The sequence below is a fragment of the Rhinatrema bivittatum genome, chromosome 8 (genome assembly GCF_901001135.1).
Source record: "Rhinatrema bivittatum chromosome 8, aRhiBiv1.1, whole genome shotgun sequence".
NCBI lineage: Eukaryota > Metazoa > Chordata > Amphibia > Gymnophiona > Rhinatrematidae > Rhinatrema > Rhinatrema bivittatum.
Genome location: NC_042622.1, coordinates 114,280,314 through 114,306,896, shown reverse-complemented (window position 1 = coordinate 114,306,896; position 26,583 = coordinate 114,280,314). Strand labels below are relative to the sequence as shown.

General features: G+C 39.3%; 1 protein-coding gene across 3 annotated transcripts in view; it reads left to right on the top strand.

Annotated features, from left to right (window-relative positions):
• NEK6 (NIMA related kinase 6) overlaps positions 1-26,583 on the top strand; it is a 505,633-nt gene that overhangs the window by 248,975 nt on the left and 230,075 nt on the right. For all 3 annotated transcript variants that reach the window (XM_029612256.1, XM_029612255.1, XM_029612257.1), the window contains exons 4-5: positions 6,595-6,735; positions 9,418-9,480. In XM_029612256.1, coding sequence (XP_029468116.1) covers positions 6,595-6,735; positions 9,418-9,480 — 204 coding nt within the window. The remainder of the gene's footprint in view (positions 1-6,594; positions 6,736-9,417; positions 9,481-26,583) is intronic.

The following is a 26,583-nucleotide window of genomic DNA, read 5'->3' as shown; positions in this document are numbered from 1 at the left end:
GGTCTACCAGTGCCATTGGTCAGCCCCTGTCACGTGGTAGGAGCACAAGATGGCGCCGGCCATCCAGTGCTCCTACCATGTGACAGGATCCGGCCAATGGCACGGATACCCTGTCACAAGGTAAGGGCAAAGGACGGCCCGGTAGCCGGAGGACGGCCCAGAGCGGGAGATCGCTCCCGGGACCCCCACTGGACCACCAGGTACCTGTAAAAAGGTTTTGGGGCGGTTGGGAGGGTGGGGGAAGCTAAGGGGTTACTTTTAAAGGGTCGGGGTGGGTTTTTTGTTTATCGGCTGGGCAGCCGATAAACAAAACGCGAACATGAATGGGCCCGATGGGAAAAAACCCACATGTGAATCTGAACCGGAATCCGAACCGATTCCGGTTCCGATTCACATCTCTACCGATAAGCCAATCCGCCCCAGGAGCGCCCATGCTTGGACACTTACTATAGCTCCTGGTATGTGCAGCAGTACAGTGGTGATGACAGCTCGTCAAATTAAAATCCCTGAAAATTAGAAGCCCTGCTTACATGTAGACATAGAGGGGGCGATATTCAGCCACTGGCTGACTTGAAATATTAGCTGGATAACTTGTCTAGCTCATTTGACTCTACCCTGGAATGCTCCTGCGTTATTTGGATACAATTTTAGCCAGAGGATGAGTTACCCGGCTAAAATTTAGGACATGGCTAAAATGTTCAAAATTACGTGAAAACACAAAATCTGTTAAATACAAGAATATCCTAAAACGCTTCAAAAGGAGTATATATCAGGCTATTAATGCATTTAGCACATATTTTATTTTTTATTTATCTTAGAGTATTCATGAATCTTAAACATATAACATGAATATAACATATATTTATAAATATCTTTTATTATATTTCATTAACAATTTTTTAACATAGTGCAGATACCGAACAGGATACAACTAAACATTTAACAAAAATCACATAATATCCCATAAAATACACTCATTCATTCACCACAAACATACAATATTAAAATCCCCACCATATTGCACATCTCCCAAAATATCTGTTAAACAAACACAAACATTACACAATGCAATGATCCCTATATATGGTAATATACATGTACATGAATGATATTATCACAACATAAAACTCTTGCAATGATATATATTTTAAATATCTCATAAATATTCTTCACATGTTAAGTACATGCATATATCCAATCTCAATGATTCATAATCCCTTCATCTTCACTCTCCCGACTGGGACCCCGTTTCGCAATCAAGCTTCCTCAGGGGTGCAGTTGCTACTGTAATTTTGATCAATCCATCTCTGCCTCAAAGGGATTCACTACTTTGGTCTATAACCGGATACAATCACACGTCGGGATCAGCACTACCTATAATACCCGTTACCAATTAATACATTATCACAAACCGAACAATTATGACATTGGAATTGTCCAACTTCTTCCATACAATGTTCGGTTTGTGATAATGTATTAATTGGACATGAATTTCATCATCATCGTAAAAATATTATCTTTAATTTAAGGGGACACTTCACGTGTTCCACTAAACAAGTTGTGTATGCAATAGTTTGTCCGTGCCAATTAATATATATTGGATACACCACTAGAGGCATCCGTCAACGTATCATAGAACACAAGAGTAATATACGTATTTATAAAGAAGGAGCCCCATTAGTTAAACACTGGAGAGATTTGAAACATACGCTTATGGAATTAAAATTTTGTGTTCTCATGCAATGTGTGGATGGCTTTCTGAAATGGCTTTGGCGCCATGAACAAAAATTAATCTTTCAATGGTCTACTGTAATCCCTGGGGGTTTAAATTTAGATATTGAATGGGCAGCATTTTACACTTAATTTAAGTTGTAGATCAATGATAATTTTTGAGGGGTTGATAATGAATTCGGCTTTTGACTCTGGGAGAAGGCTAATGATATAGATTATTTTTGGGAAAACTTTTTTTATTGTATGCTGAATTTTTAGATATACCATGCAAATACATTAGCTCATAAGCATACATGCATTGCTACTTGGATTGATATAAGTATACACAAGAGTTTACTTATTGTATAAATTAAATGATTTTGTTATAAAACAGGTTTACATGGTACGAGTTGCTGTTAGTTTAAAAATATATGAGGATACTTGTATTAGTTTAAGTAGCGGGGTTTTGTCAATTTCTACGTTCTTGATTGATTTTTCTACCTCGTGGGTGGAGTTTTAAATGTGGCAGAAAGGCTTGGCGGTCTTCACGTTTTTTATTGGTTGAAGAGGTTGTGGTGTTTTTTGAGTGACACTTTGTGCCCTGCGGGAGGGGATTTAAATTTAGTGGATATTGTTGAGGAAGTTCCGTTCTGGTAGCCGTTGTTTAATGGCGTTGTAAGGTGATGAGGAGAAGAGTCTGCATGAAAATATGTGAAGTGATTGCGGCTTTATAGTGTGGTAAGTAACTTCAGTTTCAGACAGGAATTTGTGTTAGATGCATTATAAATAATTTGATAGTTGCTAGTATTTCATTTGGTTCTTTGATTTAGAAAGTACTACACTTTTGAGGCATATGTGCCCGTTCTACGGAGGAACTTGGATCCTTGTGGTGGAGCCCTCCGTTCAAAATTTAGTGAAAAGAAACATTTTTGGCGCTATTAATAGTATAATCGTATGTGAGTATATCGCTTAGCACATTGGTAGGTATTGTTTATAAATTAGATAATATTGCACATTTAAAGTTTGTGATGATTTTCGTCATTTTTAATGGTTTATCTTTGGTAACGGGTATTATAGGTAGTGCTGATCCCGACGTGTGATTGTATCCGGTTATAGACCAAAGTAGTGAATCCCTTTGAGGCAGAGATGGATTGATCAAAATTACAGTAGCAACTGCACCCCTGAGGAAGCTTGATTGCGAAACGGGGTCCCTGTCGGGAGAGTGAAGATGAAGGGATTATGAATCTTTGAGATTGGATATATGCATGTACTTAACATGTGAAGAATATTTATGAGATATTTAAAATATATAATCATTGCAAGAGTTTTATGTTGTGATAATATCATTCATGTACATGTATATTACCATATATAGGGATCATTGCATTGTGTAATGTTTGTGTTTGTTTAACAGATATTTTGGGAGATGTGCAATATGGTGGGGATTTTAATATTGTATGTTTGTGGTGAATGAATGAGTGTATTTTATGGGATATTATGTGATTTTTGTTAAATGTTTAGTTGTATCCTGTTGGGTATCTGCACTATGTTAAAAAATTGTTAATGAAATATAATAAAAGATATTTATAAATATATGTTATATTCATGTTATATATTTAAGATTCATGAATACTCTAAGATAAATAAAAAATAAAATATGTGCTAAATGCATTAATAGCCTGATATATACTCCTTTTGAAGCGTTTTAGGATATTCTTGTATTTAACAGATTTTGTGTTTTCACGTCCTTTTGTGATGTTTGACTATTATTAAGTAGGACTGTGATTTTGCTCTTGTGATTGTTACCGTATTAAAATGTTCAAAAGTCAGGATTTAGCCAGATACCTCAGAAGTTATCTGGGTAAATGCCTTTGAATATAGACTACATAGGGGCCAAATAAAAAAAAAATACTCAGCACCTTACCTAGTCAGCCAAATTTTGACTGACTAGGTTTGGCAGAATTTTTGTCACAGAGAAAATTTACTAAATTTTAAGTAGCCAATATTTGCCCCCTAGATTTAGGGCTTGCTTTTTTAAGTGCGCCTGCCCCCAATTCCAAGAATGCCTCCAGCGCTGTCCACTTTCTGAGAGACTAAATTTAGCTGCTGAGCCCTGGTCAGTTTTCAGAGTACTGACCTAGCCACCTAACACCTGAAGTTGGATGACTAGTTTCTTTGAAAAGATCCCACAAGGCCTTACTTTAAAAAGGTGAATGTTCCACAATTTAAACACTAGTCTAATCTACTACATCAAGTGTTATCCCCTGATCCAACTCACTGGTCACCAGTTAGACAAATTTTATCAATTTCTTTGACAAGAAATACCTCTGGTAAAACCATGCTGCCTCGAACTGTGTACAGCTGAGAGCTGTACCAGCAGCTCCTTGGGAAGATATATGTCTGCTTTTCTGGCTGGGGTTGGCAATGGGCAGTTGAGAATTTAAATGTCCTGGCCACTTCTTTAGTGGGTGGGTGGCTGGATGGGAGGGATGGAGTTCACCACTCAGCAAGCCCACTGGCCTGAAATTTAACTTGCGGAGAGGAGGAGGGAAGGAAGGGAAAGAAATGGGATGTGCCCTTAGCCACTACTTTATTTACTTCATTATATTACTTTATTTTATTTTTTTTATACTTTATTTTACTTTACTGTTTACTTTTTTACTTTGGTGGGTAGGCAGGAGTGAGCGGATTGACTGCTCGGAGTCCCAAAGTTTAACTTGGAGGGAGTGGAAGGTTGGAAATTTGTTTCTGTGGCCATTGCTTTTATATTTTATGAAATGCAGCTCTCTCGTCTCCATTTTTTTGTGCAGATTTACAGTTTTCTGAGCATTCAAATGGACCCTGAATAAAAAATAAAAATCACACCATTTAAGTTTAGTGTGCTTTTTAAAATTTTTTTTATTATAACAAAGAGCATTTACATGCCACAGGGTTGCAGGTTTTTTACCACGCATGCAAAGTATAACCTATGCTAAAATTTAACTCCCGTTTTATCCTGGATTTTATAAACATCAGCTCTTTTGATAGCATGATGCAATTGTATTTCAAGCTTTTGAAAAGGCTATATAAGATGTAGACATGTTAAAAGGATGCAGACATGTTAAAAGGATGCATTTGCTTTATTGTCATGTATTTATTTCCCTTTTCCCTTCATGACATTTGTGTGTTCTGTAGTACAGGTTCTTTGCTTCACAACTCTGCCTTTGTTGCTCTTCCTAGTTTCTCTGGTATAGTGGTTCTCAATCCAGTCCTCAGGGCACACACCTAACCAGTCCTGTTTTCAGGATATCCACAATGGATATTAATGAGAGAGATTTACATAGCTTTGCATGCAATGGAGATAATGTATCTCATGCATAGTCATTGTGGATATCCCAAAAACCTGATTGGCTAGCGTGTGCCCCATGGCCTGGGTTGAGCAACCTGTTCTAGTGATGTCAGATGAGTGCAAGCTTCTTCTATAGCAGTGCTGTGATAAATATATCATGTTATGGAAAGAGCTGGGCAGGAACAATGGTTATAAAAAGAACAAAATGATGTCGAGTATTAGCAAGCAGAGAATATTCAACAGGGGCTCTGTTGACTTTGTTTGATCTTTTATTACTTCAGTCTGTATACAGTAAAAGTATAACTCAAGCAAGGCCTGTTGTTGGGCAGACTGGATATGTCTTAATGGCCCTTATCTGCCATCATGTTCGATGTTTCTCTCTAGCAAAGCTTCTCACCATCAGTTGGTAGTTCTCATTTCAAATGAACATGCAGAAGTCTAATGTTTTCAGGACAAAGAATCTCTGTTAATTTATAGGCCAAACTCTTAAGACCCCAATTTCTGTGAAATCTGTGGACCTTGTATGGGTAACCATGTAAATCATTGGTGTTTTGAGAGCACATAGTTATCTGCCATGTTTTTTTAGTGGCCTGCATAGTATTGTAAGCCAAAGAGGATACTAACAGAATTGTGGGATGAGAATCCTAAATTCTGATCTGCACAGTGTTAGGAAACCAATTCAGAAAATGCCTTTTGCTCCTAGCATGCCAAGATTTATCTCGTCAGTAGAAGATTAAAACTGCTCTTTAAAAAGTTGTTTCACTAAATTTGTCAATTCACAATAGATGTAATTAATTTCTGTGTTCAGTAATGTCCTGTTCAAGTAAAGTGCCCTTGAATTTGCAGTGGGATTCTAACTCTTCCAGCAGGGCAGTAGCTGCCAGGAGATGCTTAATGCAGAAATCATTATGACAAAACAGTTAAAGTGCAAAATGTAAAGAGAAATGCCTCTGACATTGCAGTAAGAGTAGATAACTGCTAATATTTTGAATATAATCTTAAGGTCCAAGTTTGGAAACATTTAGTTCATAAACTGCAAAACTTCAGTTCACTGGCATTTCAGTACTCAGCCCTAATGGAACTTTATGAAATAGATAAGAAATACTGTATATTAATTCTTATGTAAACATGATATTGAACATATACTGTTATTTTTTGTTGACTTTAATAAAAAAAAAAATATGGGTGATTTTTGGTGGTGATCACATTTACTTCTGTGGTTCCCTTGCTTACATGACTCTGTTCTGTCTTGACTGTTAGTGATGCAATAGACTAATGTAGGCGTGGCCACTTCTGGTCCTTGAGAGCCACAGACAAGCTAGATTTTCAGGATATCCATAGTGAATATGCATGAGATAGACTTGTATAGCAGGGTATAGAAATCTACCTCATACATATTCATTGTGGATAATATATCCTGAACACCCGGCCTGTTTAGGGCTCTTGAGGACTGGAGTTGGCTACCCCTGGGTGTGTGTTCCAAAGAAGCTCCCATTTCCTGTATCCAATGCATTTGACTGATGATGTATCTTGCTTTTTCCCCTTTGTGTAAACAGAGGCACTTGACTGCATATCCTTATCGATGCACCTTGGCAGATTTTCAGATTGAGAAAAAAATAGGACGAGGACAGTTCAGTGAAGTTTATCGAGCAAGCTGCCATCTGGACAGGAAACCTGTTGCACTGAAAAAGGTTCAGGTAAGGTTTTATGCTTTCATACTAGGCCAGTGCTATTCTTCATTGCCATGTAAGAGCCATACGTTGGTGTTGGCAGAGTTTGGGAGATAATGTGTTTGAGTCAGAAAAGGAGAGAAAAGGCTAACACATGCTGTAGTCCCTTCCTGATAAGAATCTAGCAAAAGGGTGAATCTCAGGAGAGGATTTCTTCTCAGTAATAGATGGTAGTGTGGCTGTTGTCTGCCATCAAATGCTGAGTTTCTGTGTTTAAGTCTTCAATTGCCAAGTGTTCCCAGTTCTTGTGGCAGAATTGGGGCAGAAGAAAAAGTAAGAATCACATTAAAAACCTTATTTTGAAGTTTTATAGATTTTTTTTTAAGTGTTCTGGATAGTTTCCTTGTACATACCATAGACCTTCAGCTCATTCAAAACAAGCCTCCTTTGAGCATGGCACCATGAACCTTCATTCACAACTTCCTGGGAATTTTTTCACTAATTTTATATTCCCTCCCAGCTTAGCTCTGTCACTGCAGTGACGGCCATCAGTCAGGGGTCCTTCCAGAATGAGGTAACATGAACTCTGAGCCTTTTAGCTAGGCATTGCCATTGATTATTGTCTGGAGCTTCCCACACCCAAAGGGCTGTGAATCCAGCAGCATCCCTAGAATCAGTAACCTAGGGAGCAGAGTCCTCGTCCTCTACATGGCAGTGTTCAGCATTTGCCACTGGGCCAGTCTAGACATATATAATATTTAATAATTCTAAGGCCCTACAAGTTGCTGATTCACATCTGCAGAGCCCAGAGGTCATAAAGCAGGGATAGGCCCACCAGTCCTGGAGTGCCACAAACAGTACTGGCTTTCAGGATATCCTCGAAAATGCATGAGGTATATTTGCATTCAGTGGAGGCAGTGCATGTGAATACACCTCATGCATATTCATTATGGATATCCTTAAAACCAGACCTGGTAGCGCTCCAGAAACAATGTTGCCTACCTCTGTCATAAAGCATTTTGTTAGACATTGCTCAACTGTCGTTCATGCTAAGACAGTTTGTAAATTCATAACCACACAGAAACAGACTGGAAATGGGATTGCAAAGTTAAATCATAATTTATGTGCTGCAAGAGTGACCCAAGCAGGTTTGATTTTCAGGATATCAATAATGAATATGCATGAGGTATATTTTCATGTAGTACCTTCACTGTATGCAGTTTATATCTCATGCATATTCATTGTAGATGTCCTGAAAACCTGACCTGTTAGTGGTACTGCAGGATTGGAGTTAACTACCCAATAATGATAATTGAATTGAGATAAATTAAGAGACTGGAGACAATAATTTTGGATTTAACTTACACTTTTTCATTGGTAGCTCAGGGTACATTACATTCAGGTATGGAAGATATTTCCCTGTCTCCGGAAGGCTTACAATCTTAAATTTGTTCCTGAGGCAATGAAGGGTGAAAGTGATGTGCCCAAGGTCACAAAAATACCTTGCAACTTTTCCTAATAGGAGATATCCCAGGCTGAGGTGGCCCCTGATTTGTTTTGTAGAACTTCTTCTGCATCATTGGATCCGGAGTTCCTCCATGCTTTGAGCTTACAAGGTTTTATAAATTAGTAATTTCATAAATATGTTGTTAAAGCAGCAGTGCAGTATAGGTCGGTGTCTAAATGTAATCAACACTGAAACAGTTATGGGTTTGTAATGCTGTTGCATGTCAACAATTTTTGGGTCAGCTTTGTTGAAATGCTTTTTAAAATCATTTTTCAGGATCCAGATGTATCTTATGAGTACACCTTAAACACTGCATTAAAAAGTACTTATTGTTACACAAAATGTCTCACATCCATGAATGTTTACACATGGCATTGTCCATTTAAGAATTAATTTCTAGCATTGGGATTCCTGTAACTCCCCTATTTTCTGGCTCTCCAAACTCATCCTTGGCTAAGCTACAAGGAGTTGTGCAAAATGTTTAGCATTTTCTCATCAGAACAGAAATGGGATGAACAATTGCTGGCTTCTGCAATTTGTCTTTCACTTAGTGCTCTGAATTTTAAACTCTTGTCTTAGATTATAGGTCTCTCCATGGGAGCTGTGTGAGTATCTTATGAAAATCGCTGAGGTTTGCTCTGTAAAAGAAACTGCTTCTCCAATGAGTGTTTCTATTGTAGGGTACAGTTCCATGCCATATGAAGCACTCAATATATTCTGAACCTCAAGGCCCGTGCCTTATAAATAAAAACAATAAACTAGCATGGAAAAAAAGGTATATTGTATATTTTACCACATAAATACATTTGAAAAATGGTGGTGACATTTCCAATGTGCCACATCTAGCTTGATTTCATCAAAAATCTGAAAACATCAAAACATGAGTATTTGAAATGATAAAATACTTCCCCAAGTCTATTTCAAATAGTCAGTGACTATAAAGTGATCCTCAAAATATGGCCAGGTACAAAAAAACAACCTTCTCCATTGAGTCTCACAAATAGAAGCTAACAATAGGTGAACTGATCAAGGGTAAAGAGAAAATTCTATGAAATTTCTGAGATTCCAAATGGTTAAAAATCAATATCTGGATACAGATTTCAAAAATCTTAGATTAACATAAAAATATATGAGAAAGTACATAGATAATAATACAGTAAATATAACATTGACCTATTATACTACTTTATTTTACTTCCAAGATATTTGAAATGATGGATGCCAAGGCAAGACAAGATTGCATAAAAGAAATTGATCTGTTAAAGGTAAGACTTTGTAGACCTTCAGTAGACCAATGTCTAGCTATTTATTCCTCTAAAGGCCATTTTATAGAGTTAAAGAAAATGCTTGTATTTAATGCACTAAAAAGCATACAAGGCAGATTGTAAAAGAGCTGCCATCTTGAACATGTGTTTCTAGGTATTGTGACATTTAATTAGCTCTGTGCTTCATTTCTATTTGTGTGGCAAACCACTTCAAATCAGGTCACATGTAGTTGGATTCAATGACAAATCTCTTGTTTGTAGAGTGATTTACTTAGCCAGATCCCCTGACTCAGCCAGTTGAATTTATTAAATCAGTTTTCAATCATGTAAACCACACATTGTGATGGTTGATTTGTTTGGATTGTTTTCATGATGTGTACACACACACAGTTTGTTTTTGGGGGGTTTTTTTTTGCAGATATTCTTTTTTTTTTTTTTTTTTTTGTAATTTTTTATTTATTCAAGTATCATAGCATGATAGAACTTTCTCCATAAACATTTAATACAGCATGTATTTCTACCATAAATGAGACAAAGGCTGCTGGTACCTTACAAACGAATAGATTTATTGAGGCATAAGCTTTGGAGGACAATAATCCACTCCATTAGATGCATCTGACAAAGTGCCTCAATAAATCTGTTGGTCTATAAGGTACCATTAGCCTCTGTTTTTGCTATAACAGACTAGCAAGATTGCTACTCTGGAAATATTTTTACTATGGAGGAGTAGCCTAGTGGTTAGAGCAGTGGACTACAAACCAGGAGACCAGGGTTTGAGTCCTACTGTTGCTCTTTGTGAGCTTGTACCTTCATTGCTTCAGGTACAAATTTAGATTGTAAGCCCTCTGGGGATAGGGAAATACCTACAGTACCTGAATGTAATCCACTTTGAAGCGCTGCAAAAAGCAGAATATAAATCTAAATTAAACCATTGAGAATCCTACCCAATGCTGCAAAATAAATTATTTTGGCTAGAAGAGCATAAGATATTTCATGCTGGGTCAGACCAAAAGTCCATCAAGCTCAGCATCTGGTTTCTAACAGTAGCCATTCCAAATCATTGGGAAGAACTCAGAAGATCACAAACAGTAGATCCATTCCTTGTTGATCACTTCCAAGGATAAGCAGTAGGTTTCCTTGAGCCCACCTGGCTAATAATTATTTATGTACTTTTCTTCTGGGAAATTATCCAAACTCCTTTTCACATAGCTATGCTAGATGCCTTGGCCACATCTCTGGCAACAAACTCCAAGCTTAATTGTGCACAAAATTAAAACATACTTACTCTGATTTTTTTTAATTTTTTTTTAAATCTGCTACCTCTTAGTCATGGAGTATCTCCCAATCCTAGTATTATATGCAAGCATAAATAAATGTTTTCTATTTACCTATTCCATTCCACTCATGATTATATAAACCTCTATCGTATCCCCTCTCTTATCTATTCACCACGCTTAAAGTCCTTACCTATATATTCACCTAAATTTAGGAACCTAAAACTTATATACCTAAATGTAGGCCTGCTATTCATGTGCCAGATTAAGACTCCTAAATTTTGTGCCTAGTACTGAAATTGGTACCAAGCACCTTAACTTTGTTTTCCCCACCCTGCTTCCATAACTTATCCACTTTTTAGGATCCTAAATTTAGGGACTCATTGCTAATACATTTTTTAAAGGGTCAATTTAAAAATTGACCTCAGGTGCCCATGTACGTGTGTTTGGCCTGTGCCTATGGACATGCTGCTTTATAGCACATGCACATATATGCGCGAATGAGCGCTCAATATTAAGCAGGTGCACGTCTGTGCATGCAAATGCTGCTTCTACTGCGTAAATGGGGCATTTTAACAATGCTTTGCCACTAAAACCATTTTGTTCCCAGTTAAGGGCAAGGTCTTCCAAACCTCCCTAGTTTAATAGCCTTCCTTCCCCTCTGTTAGCGGTGACCTTTAAAAACTTGCTGACCTGCTTAGGTTTTTTTGTTTTATCACTTTTACATCATCCATAGAAGAAGTAAAATTACGTGGCAGGGACCCTGGCATGCTCCAGTGCACATCAGTATTTACGCATAAATTTCAGGTTAAAATGCCCATGCCAGACCATGCCCATGACCTACCCCTTTTTGAAAACTTTTCATTTGGCACGCAGCAGGATACACACACATCCGGGTGGCTTTTAAAATGTGCTTGGCGTGCGCAAACCCGACATATTCATGCATCCCCTAATTGATACGCACATTGGGCTTTTAAAATTCACTTTATGGTGTTTTGAGTGAAAGGGTTGTTTTTTTTTTGTTTCTGACTTGACAGTCAAGTGCTGAAAACTGTGAGATTGATATTCAAAGGGGTTATCTGGATAATGTTTGATTTATCCAGATAAACCCCGAAGTTTCAATATGTAGACACCTACAGCATCTGAAGGTAATCCGCTTTAAAGAGCCAAAAAGCAGAATATTAAGCAAAATAAATGAATATTTTATCTGGCTCTTTGGCTAAGTCTCAATGTGCTTCAGAGCAAGGTAAACTTATTCAGGAATGTGTTCTAAGGTAACATTACCTTAATTGGTTATATTGAAAATTAAATTTAATTGCTGAAAAAAAAAGATTTGGGGGGCCTTTAGACTCGATTCCACAGTTATACTCCACAAAAGATTCTGCAAAAAGTGCAGACTAGTACCTGATCCTTTCCCAACCCCTGCAAACCTCCAAATAATAAAATAAAAATAAAAATAAGCGGCCATAGCACCCAAGGCTGGACCCCCTCCTTGACTTGGTAAATTGGGGAGAATGGTAGGAGGGAAGATACAAAATAGAGGAGAAATTGCTGTGTAGGTTGCAATTGAAGGCTTTTAAGACCAGATTGTACTGGAAGTACAAAGGAGCAGGAGGAAACTGCTGGGTCAAAAAACACATTTTTAAATGATAGAGTGTTAACTTGAATAAGAGCCAGGAAAGGAAGGGCATGAAAAAATGAGTAGCAGCTTTCTGGATGAGAGGAGGCAAAAAAGTGAAGAGCAGTGAAAGGAAGACCAGAAAGTGACAAGTGCATGAACTAGAGTTTGGCAGCAGGATAGGGCAGAACAGATTTTTTTTCCCCAGTGTTGAAGAGGTGACGTTGGCAGGCATTGACAGAGTATGATAACTCAAGATTTTTTGTCACAAAATGACTATTTCATTATTTTATAAGAAACTACTGAATGGGCGGTTTGTGGCTATGAATTCTTAAACATTATTGAATAGAGCACTTTAGTTCTGAAAGAATGTCACACTTGAAAGTTATTATGAAAAATAAAATAAGGAATTCTTTACTGCAATTAATACTAGTTGGTTGAACATTTAAAGTGCACCGTCAAGCCAGGGAGAGCTCAGAAAATAGTGATAGATTCCATTGTATTGCAGATTCAGTTGTTACTGCCTATAGGGCATTTCTTTCAAATGTGCATTAGTATTCACATGAAAGATTCACTGAACTATGACTTATTTTGCATTTGATTTTACAGGGCCTGGCTTCTGGGACACTTAACAAATCAAAACTAGCCGTAATCAAAGTTCTTAATGCCAGATTGATAAGCATTTTCTCATAACATTAATGTAGATCAGCGATTTTGATAATTTGTTGCAGGTGCAAGCTTTCTTCCCATGGGGTGGCAGGATAGAAATATTCAAGGTCTTGTTTTCAGACACAGAAGGAGCCAAGAGGCCAGATTTAGTATGTCTTTCAGCGTCAGCACTTGGAATGCACCTCACTCAATATCAAAAAGCTAACAACTTGTCAAATCAATATCTGCAACTCATCTCATGTTAATTGATAGCTCCCATGCTGGCTGGGGTTTTTTTTTTTTAAACATTTTGTTTTACAGCTACATAAATAACTGAAGGACACCTTACTGATCTACAAAGGGAATCTTAGCAAAATCATTCATATTGTATCTTGACTGAATTTTACTTTAGTAATAGCGGATTACTTTACAGAATAATACTTACTGTGATCAGCGATAGAAAGATGTTCTTTAGTTGCTTACCTTTTGAAGAGTGCTTTCCAGATGATCTGAAAAATGAAGTAATCAAATGTCTTATTTACTACTTGGGCTTCTGATAATGACCCCACCCATGTTTTCTTGGAATAGTGCTCTGTTTTAAATTATGATCCTTGGAAGTTCAGGCTTCACATCTGCTACAGATTCACACTCAGATTGCCTTGCTAAATTTTGATCATGGTTGTGATGTTTGGTGTGTAGCGTCAGCCACTTGAGCTGCAAGCTTTGCTTTTGAAATTGCAAAGAGCTTACTTATGTTTAAACAAGGAAGTAAAATCAGATTTTAGTTGTGACAGAATGCAGGAGGAATTTCTTCCACATAGGTTTAAAACGTATACTAAGAGACAAAGTCTTGTGAATCACTAAAAATGACAGGAGATATAAAAGTATTGCTAGATAGCTCAATGAAGCATACACTTCTCGTATAAAGGTAAAAAGATAAAATCAAATCAGATTCTAGTTTCCATAAATAGAGACATGAATAAGTTAAATAACAAAGCTTGACCATTGTAAGTGATGTCACATCCAGATCATTGCATAAGTAATGACCACACCATCTATAGCAGGAAAATGATGAAACTGGAAAAGGTCCTAGGGGTCATCAATACAAATGACAGAGAGGCTAAACATGCACACGTGTGCGCACAATTTTAAGTGTACGCGTACCTATGCAACAAATGCCACTTCTACTGCATAAGTGGGGGGATTTTAAAAGACATGCGTGCCGATGCAATTACCAGTTTGCCCAGGCAAGGGATGGGACTTTCAAACCCCCCCTTCCCCTAGTTTTGTAGCCTTTCTTTTCTCTTGTTTGCCATGACTTTTAAAAGCCATCTGATCTGTGTAATTTGTTTTGTTTTATGACTTAAACACCACCCATAGCAGAAGTTACACATCAGGGGACCCTGGCGTGCACTTTTGCATGTAAGTGTTTATGCGCTGGTTTCATTGAGAAATCTAGGAATGCCCATGCCCCGCCCTTACTATGCCCACAGCCCGCCCCTTTTTTGGAGCTTTCAATTTGTGTATGTAGTGGGTGCTAATGTGCATATGCGGGAGTGTTTTAAAATCTGCTCAGCGTGCACCGGCCCAATGTGTTCACGTATCTTCCAGTTTTGATGGGTGCTCAGTTTTTAAAATTCACCTTTAATTTCCACTTTGAAAATTATCCTAGCAAATATATCCTGAACAAGTTACACCTGCTATTTGGTGTACAAAAAATGTTCCTTAAAATTTATGTGCATACAGTCAAATTTAAAAAAGTATGCATGCAACTCCAAAGCCAGCTCCACCCCTAGTCTAGGTAAATAAATGCACAAACATCTTCGGGTGGAAAATTCTGTACAAGGCCACAGTGTTTTATGCACAGAAATCTCTTAAAAACTACCCTTTTAGGGGGCAGTTTTGTCACATCAGGCGTAAGCTAGCTGACAAATGCAAGCATAGGGGTGGATTTGAAAAGGGTAACGCGCGTAACATAAGTGTGTAACCCTTTGAAACCCCTCCTGCGTGCGCTGAGCCTATTTTGCATAGGCTCGGCGATGCGTGCAAGCCCCGGGACTCGCGTATGTCCCGGGGCTTGAAAAAAGGGGTGGGGTGGGGGCTGTCCGGGGCGGAGCGGGGGCATGGCCAGAGGCCCGCTAGGCCGGGGGATTGCGTGCTGGCACTCGGCCGGCGCGCGCAACCTACGCCTGCCCAGAGGCAGGCGCAACTTAAATAATAAAGGTGGGGGGGAGGGGAATTAGGTAGGGCTGGGGGGCAATTAGATAGGGGAAGGGAGGGGAGGGTGAAAGGAAAGTTCCCTCCGAGGCCGCTTCTGATTTCGGAGCGGCCTCGGAGGGAATGGGGAAAGCTAACGGGGCTCCCCTAGGGCTCGGTGCATGCAAGGTGCACAAGTGTGCACCCCCTTGTGCGCGCTGACCCTGGATTTTATAACATGGGCGCGGTTGCACGCGGATGTTATAAAATCGGGCCAGGTTGCGCACACAAATCTACGCCCACGCGTAGGTTCGAAAATCTGGCCCATAAATTGCATCATATTTCAAAGTGCACTTTCATGCACAAGTCTGCTTTGAAAATTGTTCCATCAAATCTACTTGTGCTCAGTTATCCCTGTTTAGTACACAGAAATTTTTCAGAAAAATGTACACACATTGGCTTGAATTTTCAAACATATACACATAGGGCCTGATTTTCAAAAGCATTTACACATTTAAAAATGGGTTTTATACATGTAAATGCACTTTACCCAAGTAAATTAGTTTTTGAAAATTGCTACATTTTTGCCATTGAATTGTGCGTAGGATTTACCTGTTTAAGTGCACTTTACACAGAAAATTATTTTTGAAAATTGCTACAATAGTAGTTAAATTTACTTGTGTAAATCCTTTTGAAAACTCTCCCCTTAAGACCAAACCCTTCCCTAGTTCTGCTCTCCAGGAATGCCTGTGCTCAGTCCAGGTAAACTTCCATGTGAATAAGACATACTTGCATAAGTTCAATGTCATATCGGGCATACAAATTTTAAAGTATCCATTTTTGTGAGCAAAACACTGTTTACCACAGAAATATTTTTGAAAATGACCCTCTCAGAAAGTAAAGCAGACTGGGTATCTTGGTTTTTATTTATTTTTTCTTCAAAGAAGGGGTTAGTTTACAACCTTCTCATATGTTTACATATTACAAAGCACCATATTCTGTTGAAAGATGTAGTATTACTATTTCAAAATCAAACAATTTAAATTTGCCAAAATTTTAAGTCCAACTACAAAAAAGGAAATAAGGCTACAAATGACACTTTGCCTTATATAAGGGGCAACATTTTGCAACTATGTTTTGTCTCAGTTACTTAATGGTGGTTGTTGCCTTGTTCACAGTAAACTGTACAGCATAAATAGCTGTAAAGCATGTTGTTGATGTATTTAATACCGTACTTAAAACTGAATGATTCAAAATGTTTATTTAACAGGATTAACATGAATTACCTTTTAAGGGAAAAACACATATAACAAAAATAATCACATACAATAACTCTGTTCATAACATTAATCTACTGTGACATGAGCTTCTTAATTCTTCATCATAGGATAATTGTCACAGGATTGTCATTTCTGTATCTTATTAATAAACATTTTGTGCATTAAAATATTAATTTTCTTATAGTAATCTGTAAATTTGCTGTAGGGGATCATTCCATACTGATATTTAATAGTAGCTTTTGCATAGGGTTTGGTGAAGACCCTTAGTTTTGCTGCTGGATGGTTACCTAATTTTAGGGTTTCATAGGAACCTAGGGTCAAAAACTGTGGTGAGGGCTGAGATGGGATAGTGAGAGAGAAAAATCTATTTATTCATTTGTTTATTTTTACTTATCTATTTAATAACGAATCGCTTTCCAGAAATAAAATCATTCTAAGCGATGTACAAAGTGTTACGTAAAATTATATATAAAATTACATTAAAAATACAGAATTTGCAAATGAGTCATCATACTTGGGCCATCCCCTCTACATTAAAGCTAGGAATAGGTTGGGAGTGGTAAATGGTGCACAAGCGATCTCACTAAGGAAATACAAATCAAATAGATCAAGAAAAAAAGGACAGTTTTTAAGTTTTTTCCTAATTACATGTCAATGGTGGAATTTAACAGGTTTTCCATGGTTAATGGGACACATCTTAACGTGTGTAAGTGTCACATACTATTGTAGCAATTTTCAAAAACCATTTACCCGTGTTAAGTGTACTTAATGGGGTAGATTTTTAAACCTGGGCGTGCTTCCCGGTGTGCACACATGAATGCACCAATTTTATATGTTATAATATCCAGGGACCATGCGCACCTGCACTCCAGATTTTATAATCTGCACACACATGGGAAATTATGCAATTTTCACGTGGCGTCGCATCCCGGCCTGCCCCAATTCCGCCCAGTCTGTTCCAATTAAGGAGCGGTCTGGGAGGGAATTTCCCTACCCCCTACCTAACCTCCTTTTCCCTTTCCCTTCCCCTTCCCCTCTCCTCCCCACTCCCTATCCCTATTCTATCTAACCCTCGATTTTTTTGTTTTTTTTACCTTTGCTCCTCCACAGGAGCAGTAGCAAGTTGCACCTGCTGGCACCCTGCTGGTGCATGCTTCTCTGGCACAGCAGCAAATGGCCACTGTACTGGCTGCCTCCTGCCCCGCCCATTTCCGCCCTGCTCCCTTCCCCCCCAGACTGCCCCTTTATCTGGGCCCGGCATTTTGGCAAGTAACGGGGGTTACACAAATGGCCGGGCCCCTTTGAAAATGCGCGCAAGGACCGGCCACACATGTAACCCACATTTTTCACACGCACAACTTTTTGAGAATCCACCCAAATGTGGGTAAAATCTATTAACAATTCAGTGGCATATAGTGTAGAAATTTTCAAAAGCCCAGTTACTAGGGATGGTGCATTCATTTAAAATGAATTAGCATCCTGAAACAAATTGGGTCCAATTTGTTTCTTTTGGAGGTCTCCCCTAATTAAAAGAATACTATTTGTTTTTGTCACATTCATTTCTAAGAGCCATTAAAGTCAGTGGCCCCAAAGAAATTAATGTGAGAACAATTGTACAATTAGGAATTGATACCAAGTATAGAAGCCAACCAGCCTGGTGAGTCATTATGACCTTATGGACATCAGATATGGGTAAGACTTATCAGATATGGGTAGGACATGTTGTCAAGGAGACAACAGAGATGACATAAAGCAATGAAGCATTTTTCTAGTCCATTCTTTTGATGCCCACCTGATCCAGTTATGCTGATCTTGAAGGCTGAGCATGTATGAGATTTGCTGTGCATTCCTTCTGTGAAGGACACTGTTTGAGCTCTCTCTGAGTTTTTACTTAACTTTGCCCATTTTAATCTGTCAGACTGTCACTGTGCCAATCAGCAGAGAAAGACAGGCAGGCACTGCTGCAAAAGCTCTGCATCAGTGTGTTGCAGTTGTTTCTCTCCCTTGGGTAGGGGGAGGAAGTGGAGGCATAATGTGGAGAGTTGCTTGCAACACTTCTACTGATTTTGTCTCTGACTGGGTAGTGGGCAAAGGGGCACTAGGTGAGTACTGACCACAGTGCAGAGACTGAGGCATACTAGGGATGTGAATCGTTTTTTGACGATTTAAAATATCGTCCGATATATTTTAAATCGTCAAAAATCGTTAGGGCCACGATACAATAACAATTCCCCCGATTTATCGTTAAAAAATCGTAAATCAGGGGAAGGGGGAGGGGAAGGGGAGGGCGGGAAAACCGGTACACTAAAACACCCTAAAACCCACCCCCGACCCTTTAAATTAAATCCCCCACCCTCCTGAACCCCCCCAAAATGCCTTAAATTACCTGGGGGTCCAGCGGGGGTCCGGAATGGCCTCCTGAAATCGAATCATGTTGTCTTCAGCCGGCGCCATTTTGCGCCGCCATTTTGCAAAATGGCGGCGCAAAATGGCGCCGGCCATAGACCAACACGATTCGACTGCAGGAGGTCGTTCCGGACCCCCGCTGGACTTTTGGCAAGTCTTGTGGGGGTCAGGAGGCCCCCCCAAGCTGGCCAAAAGTCCCTGGGGGTCCAGCGGGGGTCCGGGAGCGATCTCCTGCCGCAATTTTCAAAAACTCATTTACTTGGGTAAAGTGCATTTACATGTATAAAACCCATTTTTAAATGTGTAAATGCTTTTGAAAATCAGGCCCTATGTGTATATGTTTGAAAATTCAAGCCAATGTGTGTACATTTTTCTGAAAAATTTCTGTGTACTAAACAGGGATAACTGAGCACTAGTAGATTTGATGGAACAATTTTCAAAGCAGACTTGTGCATGAAAGTGCACTTTGAAATATGATGTAATTTATGGGCCAGATTTTCGAACCTACGCGTGGGCGTAGATTTGTGTGCGCAACCTGGCCCGATTTTATAACATCCGCGTGCAACCGCGCCCATGTTATAAAATCCAGGGTCAGCGCACACAAGGGGGTGCACACTTGTGCACCTTGCATGCACCGAGCCCTAGGGGAGCCTCGATGGCTTTCCCCATTCCCTCCGAGGCCGCTCCGAAAATTGCTACATTTTTGCCATTGAATTGTGCGTAGGATTTACCTGTTTAAGTGCACTTTACACAGAAAATTATTTTTGAAAATTGCTACAATAGTAGTTAAATTTACTTGTGTAAATCCTTTTGAAAACTCTCCCCTTAAGACCAAACCCTTCCCTAGTTCTGCTCTCCAGGAATGCCTGTGCTCAGTCCAGGTAAACTTCCATGTGAATAAGACATACTTGCATAAGTTCAATGTCATATCGGGCATACAAATTTTAAAGTATCCATTTTTGTGAGCAAAACACTGTTTACCACAGAAATATTTTTGAAAATGACCCTCTCAGAAAGTAAAGCAGACTGGGTATCTTGGTTTTTATTTATTTTTTCTTCAAAGAAGGGGTTAGTTTACAACCTTCTCATATGTTTACATATTACAAAGCACCATATTCTGTTGAAAGATGTAGTATTACTATTTCAAAATCAAACAATTTAAATTTGCCAAAATTTTAAGTCCAACTACAAAAAAGGAAATAAGGGAGGTCAGCACATCACATCAGCAAGAAGAGACAGTGAGTTAGTTCATTATTCTCAGTACTTACAATTCTACCATGATAAGATTACCCTACAAACTAACCCAGCTTTTCTCCTTAAAATAGTATCAGCGTTTCATTTGAATCAAGCAATCACTTTACCAACTTTTTTCTTGAAGCCACATGCTACAGAGGAAGAAAGAAACCTTTATACCTTGGACTATAAAAGGGCTTTAGCTTATTATATTCAAAGAACTCAATCCCTGGAATGTAGCTCACAACTGTTTGTCTCGTTCAACCCAAAATTGCCCGGCTTGCCAGTCTCTAAGCATACATTGGTGACTTGGTTAATCCAGTGTATTAACTACTGTTACTTGTCAAACAAGGATAAGCTCACGGATGGAGTAAAAGCACATCAGATCCAAGCCATGGCAACTTCCATAGCTCACCTGAAAGATGTACCCATTTTAGATATCTGCAGGGCAGCCACGTTGTTCTCCCTGCACACCTTCACATCACACTATTCTCTCAAACAACAGACACAGTCAGACGCAAGCAATGGGAGAAGCAATATTACTCTTCACCACTAAAACATGAGCCGTCCACAATGATTACTAATTCTTTCGCATGTTCTTTCTATTCATAGAGCAGTAAGAAAATTGGAATTAACATTACAATGATCTCTAGAATTGTTAGCTGGGGACTCCCAGAGAATATGGTTAATTCAGCCTGCTTATCTATGGGAGGTCGAGGGTCATGGGCAGACTGGCAGATTGAGCAGCTTCAGTTGGCTGCTCATAGGGTTTTTGTTGTGCGCAGTGTGGTAGGCCGCAATGGATTTTTGTGCATTTTCTGAGGCTGCCCTCTACTAGCTTGTTGCTCAGGCATTTGTGTCTCGCTGTGTGTCCAGTTGTGCGTTCAGTTTTTGAGCTCACATTAAGGCCTTAAATTCTGATCACCCACTTTCAGCGCCACCTAGTGACCATGTTACTCCCATACTTAAGTTTCCCAAACTGTCAAAGTCAGGGTCCTTGTTTGTTGCTGTCTGAGTCTAATTCCCCATCATCTCTTGCCGTTGAAGCATTGAGCAATGTTGAAGTGACATCCAAAGTATAAGGCTGATTGGTTAAGGGTAGTAACAACCGCATCAGCAAGTTGCCCCCATGCATGTTTGTTTACCCAGACCATAAAATTCAACAATGTTGTTGGTTGCTGTCAAACTAATTCCCCTTTACCTTTTTTCCTCCTGCCGTAAAAGCAGTGAACAATAATGAGTTGCATCAACAGTATGAAGGCTTATTGGTTAAGGGTAGTAACCGCCATACTAGCAAGTTACCCCCATGTGCTCTTTTCCTTATCTCCATCCTCTAGTCTTTAGGGATCCACAGTGTTTATTCCATGCTCCTTTGAAATCTTTCACCGTTTTTGTATTCTCCACCTCCTCCGGAAGGGCATTCCAGGCATCCACTACCCTCTCTGTGAAGAAATATTTCCTGACGTTGGTTGTGAGTCGTCTTCCCTGGAGTTTCATTTTGTGACTCCTATTTCTACTGATTTCTTTCCAATGGAGAAGGTTTGTTGATTGTGCATCATTAAAACCTTTCAGGTATCTGAAGGTTTGTATCATATCTCTCTCCCCTGCACCTCCTCTCCTTCAGGGTATACATATTTAGGTCCTTCAACCTCTCCTCATATGTCATTTGATGGAGACCCCCCCTCCCCCCCCCACACACACACACACTATTTTTGTCGCTCTTCTCTGGAACTGCCTCTATCCTGCCTCTCTCTGTTTTGAGATACGGTCTCCAGAACTGAACACAATACTCCAGGTGAGGCCTCACCTGTACAAGGGGATTATCACCTCCTTTTTCTTACTGGTTATTCCTCTCTCTATGCAGCCCAGCATTCTTTCAGCTTTAGCTATTGGCTTGTCACATTGCTTCGCTGTCTTCAGATCGCTAGACACTATCACTCCAAAGTCCCTCTCTTGCTCTGTACACAACAGCCCTTCACCCCCCATCGCATACTGCTCTTTTGGATTACCACACCCCAGATGCATGATTCTGCATTTCTTGGCATTGCATCCCAGCTGCCATATCTTCGACCACTATTCAAGCTTCCTTAAATCATGCCTCATTCTCTCTACTCCTTTCGACATGTCCACTCTGTTGCAGATCTTAGTATCAATCACAAAAAGACAAACTTTACCTTCTATCCCTTCTGTAATGTCACTCACAAAGATATTGACAGGACTGATTTCAAGTACCTAAGTAATCTCAGTTTATAGAAGCTTTATCACAAGACTTGCTGAAGTAGGGACTTGAATGATAGCTTAGGATCAAACAAGATACCCAGTTTCTGTATTGTTTCTTTAAATGGTTTTCATGGTCCCTAATACAGAAAGAGAGAAAATATCTTGACTGGTTAAATAATCAACATTATGTGAAAAACACTTGGCCTTTCTATTTTGGTAAGGTTCTGAACTAAATGATTTTTGCACATCCAAAATGTAATAGCTTCTAATACAATGATTTGAAACACAACATATGGCAAGCTATCTATAACCAGAAAAAATTCCTAGATATCATCTGCATACATTCTAAACATAACCGTGATGATGTAGCAGGACACATAAACATTAAATAAGGCCACGGATAGTACAGATCCCTGTGGTGGTTAAAAACCAGTCAGAAGTGGAATCATTAACAGAAACCTACTGCTGACATGCTTGCAGGTATGAGGCAAACCAAGCATGCACCTCCCCTTGAATCCCTAGTTCTTTCAGTCAAGGAGAATATTATGGAAGCTAGAGTCAAAGGCAAAGGATACGTCCAGGAAAACAGCAATAACTGCCCTATCCATATCAAGTGCTTGAAGCAAGAATTTTTATTTTTTACTTTTTATTTTATAAAAAGTAGCACTTCACATCCAAGACTACAAAGTGCATTCATGATTTCTTGACAGACACATAATAGTCTCCATTTTAACATACAAACCAAGAAAGGTATACAGCATATACTGGAGAGCAGTACATTACAATGCAATACCAATGGTATAGATTGTCTGAAAAATTCCTTAATTCCCTTCTGTAACTAACCCAAACCTAAGAATACTCAGAACCTATAAACATCACCTAATGAATGTGTCACTCCAAAATGTAATTGTCCTGTTATGCCAATATTCCCCAAAACTTCCCCATATCTTATTGTACAAGACCATATTATGCTTCAGGATATATATCAGCCTCTCTATATTAGCAATGTCAATAACCTGTTTATCCAAAAACAAAAAAATGTTTTTATTGAGGAAAAACTGCAAAAAGCAGAATACCAGATTTAAATACCCTTAAAAACCCTTAAAAAACCACGGGAATCGGTATCAGAAATCTTCAGTGCTACAATCTCATGGGCTCTTGCCCGCAAAGGGCTACAACCCCTCTCCTGTATCGGCACTTGTTGTTACGTCATCTACCTCTTTCCGTTCCACTATTTTTTTCTTTTTGCCTGTGAAAAACTACTATTTCCCATTACACACACCCTTTTAAAATGCCTTATCTTTTCTGCTGTCACCATCTTCGCTGTTGCTTGTTTATTGCCCGCCCGACATTGGCAATGTTTCGGTGTGAAATTCACGTCTGCTTCAGGGGTACTCTACACAATTTCTACAAAAGAAAAATGTTTTTATTATTTTAATTCCCTATTTTATAAGGATGACCACTTAACCGGCCATTGTAGCGGAACTCACGTTTTAGCCAGACCCAGCTTCTTACAGCATATCTCTCAGGTAAAAAGATGGCGCTCAGACGCTCACCTTTGTTCTCTCCGGAAGTCTGATATATACGTCTGTCACGGATGAAAGGAGTATCCAATCAACTCCTACCTTAACTCCCACCCAACTCCCAACATAGCCTGTTTATGCCACATTTCAGTGGAAAGTATGGATTTGCACATCAATGCAATTGTAAATTTTCCAGCATGTATTAAGTGATTAGTCAGCAATCTTTTAGAAGGGGGTAAACAAGAGTCCCCCCATCTTCCAACAGACATAATTGGGCATAAGTACTACGTCCACTTCCACCAGTCTAGAAACAGGCCCACTAATGTCCTTCCAAAAGGCAGTCACCAAGGGACAATCCCACCAAACAAGGAGATAAGACCCTTCCATCCCACATCCCCTCCAACACAATCTAGAAGAACTGGGAGAGAACTTAGCATGGAAGAGGTATGGTTTCATGCTGTGATATTTTTGATATACACACTTGGAAGCATGCAGGTTACTATGATCCCCTAACAATTCTTTATATTATTCATAAGCTACCTTCCCTAAGAGTTTCCATAGTGTGGAAAGATTCAATATGGGCCGATAGCTAGAACAGTGATTAGATGAAAGAACACAAATATCTTTTAAAGATAAATTTATAAGAAGTACTAGAACTTTCAAAAATTCCTCTGTGTACGTTCGAGAGAGAAAAATATCAAGAGTCCAAAGGACAGAAGGAATATTTTTAGTTGTCTTATAAAGCTTTCAACCTGTTTATGTCCCACTGGTATAAAATTATCCCACAGGTAACAAGTGGTAGGGACACGGGTAAAAGGTTTTCAACAGATAAGAGTTTAGAACCTTTTCTCAATAAATTAAGTTCTAATTGTACTTTAGCAGACAAAATATAAGCTTTCTCAAGCATAGAGTCAGCAAAATCCTGGGAATTGAAAGGAGGATTCTGTTTTTGTTTATGGGAGCCACCACCACCACCACCACCACCATGTTTATAATCTTAAAAAGTTCTTGAGGATGATTTAGGGAGGACTGTAGTTGTGCAGTGAAATACTGTTTCACATTCAGTTCAAACAGATGCATGCAATTCTTGCCTCCTGAAAAAGTGACAGGTAGATGTAACAATTTGCTGTACCAGATCTATCCGTTCAATATCATACAAGCCCATTTGAAAAAAATACATTGGGTAACATATTTCTTATTAGTTAAAAACATTCCAATAGAAGGTCATATATACTATATGATGTTCCGAATAGATTATATCAAAAGGCTGAATTCACAAAGCCTGGAAATTCTAATGTATGCCTCTTTAGGATTTCTATCTACCTAACCATCTAATAAACTGCTCTGTCTATCTAGATGACTACCATTCATGAACAGAAGAGGGAAGCAAATTAAGAATAATTTAATTATTCATAAAGACAAAAGACAAATAGTTACTAGGTCCCTAAGTTCAGTTCATAAAGTGCGCTAACATATTAGCATGTGATATATAGAGTTTACTGCATATTAAAAGCAAGTTTGCTTACCGTAAACAGGTTTTCCATAGATAGCAGGATGAATTAGCCATGCTCTCTGGGATTGTCTCCGGGCGGCCATTCCTGCGTGATCCTCCCTCTCATCAGTTAAAGGAAAGCATAAACAAGCAGCGAACAGATACAGAATTAAGATGAAAAAGCTGTCCAAGGGGAGGGTGAATATGCTAGGTGAGCGCCTATGTGTGTTTGCTTAAGTCTTGGATGCATAATTTTGGGCACATAGTTGGCTTCATGGGCCCCCATCATTAAAATATTTTTGCTGTGATGCTGACATACTTGCCCATACACAATTAAAGGTTGCTTGTTTTGAACTTTAAAGGACATTAGTGAAATATTTGTCTTTCCTCCTGATATTATTTCATTGATTGTTGATGGTTGGACTTTTTGGCTATTTTGCTGGGTGGTGAACTTAGCCAAAAGCAGTCTTCAGCCTACCTAGTCGCTGTAATACCTGGGTATTTGGTTCGAGATGAAGCTGGGCAAGGTGTTCCTGCCGCAAGCTCAAATTCAGAAGTTGATAGCTCAACTCAGTCTGTTGTTGAACACTCTGCGTCTGACCGTATGGTCTTACCTGCAGGTTATTGGCTTAATGGCAGTGACCTTGGAGGTGGTACCATGGGCAAGGGTGCATATGCATCCTTTTTAGCACTCCCTGCTGTCTCGCTCAGGACTATTCCATTCGGCTTCACTTGCCGATGGAGGTCTCCTCCCAACTGCAGTGGTGGCTGCAGGCAGATCATCTTCAAAAGGGTGTTTCCCTGTCCCCACCAGACTGGCTGGTGCTGACAACGGATGAAAGTCTCCTTGGATGGGGAGCTCACTATCAGGAGCTGATGGCATAAGGATGCTGGAGTGCAGAAGAGCCTCCCTAGAACATCAATCAGCTGGAAGCCAGGGCTGACTGGTTAATATGTTTGCAGTTTAGCGACAGGCTGAAGGTTGATCAGTTTGCGTAATGCTGGACAATGCAAAGACTGGCATACATCAATAGACAGGGCAGTACTAAGAGTCAGCAGGTGTGGGAAATATAAGCTTTGCCAGCAAGCCATTTCATCAGGGTTTAAACACTAACTTCCCTTCTCCCTGACCTTTGCCTGAATAAAAGCATCACTTGGCTTAAGCCTCTCTGCCTAGGAAAGGATACCTGACTATCATGTATTTCTCTGGCTT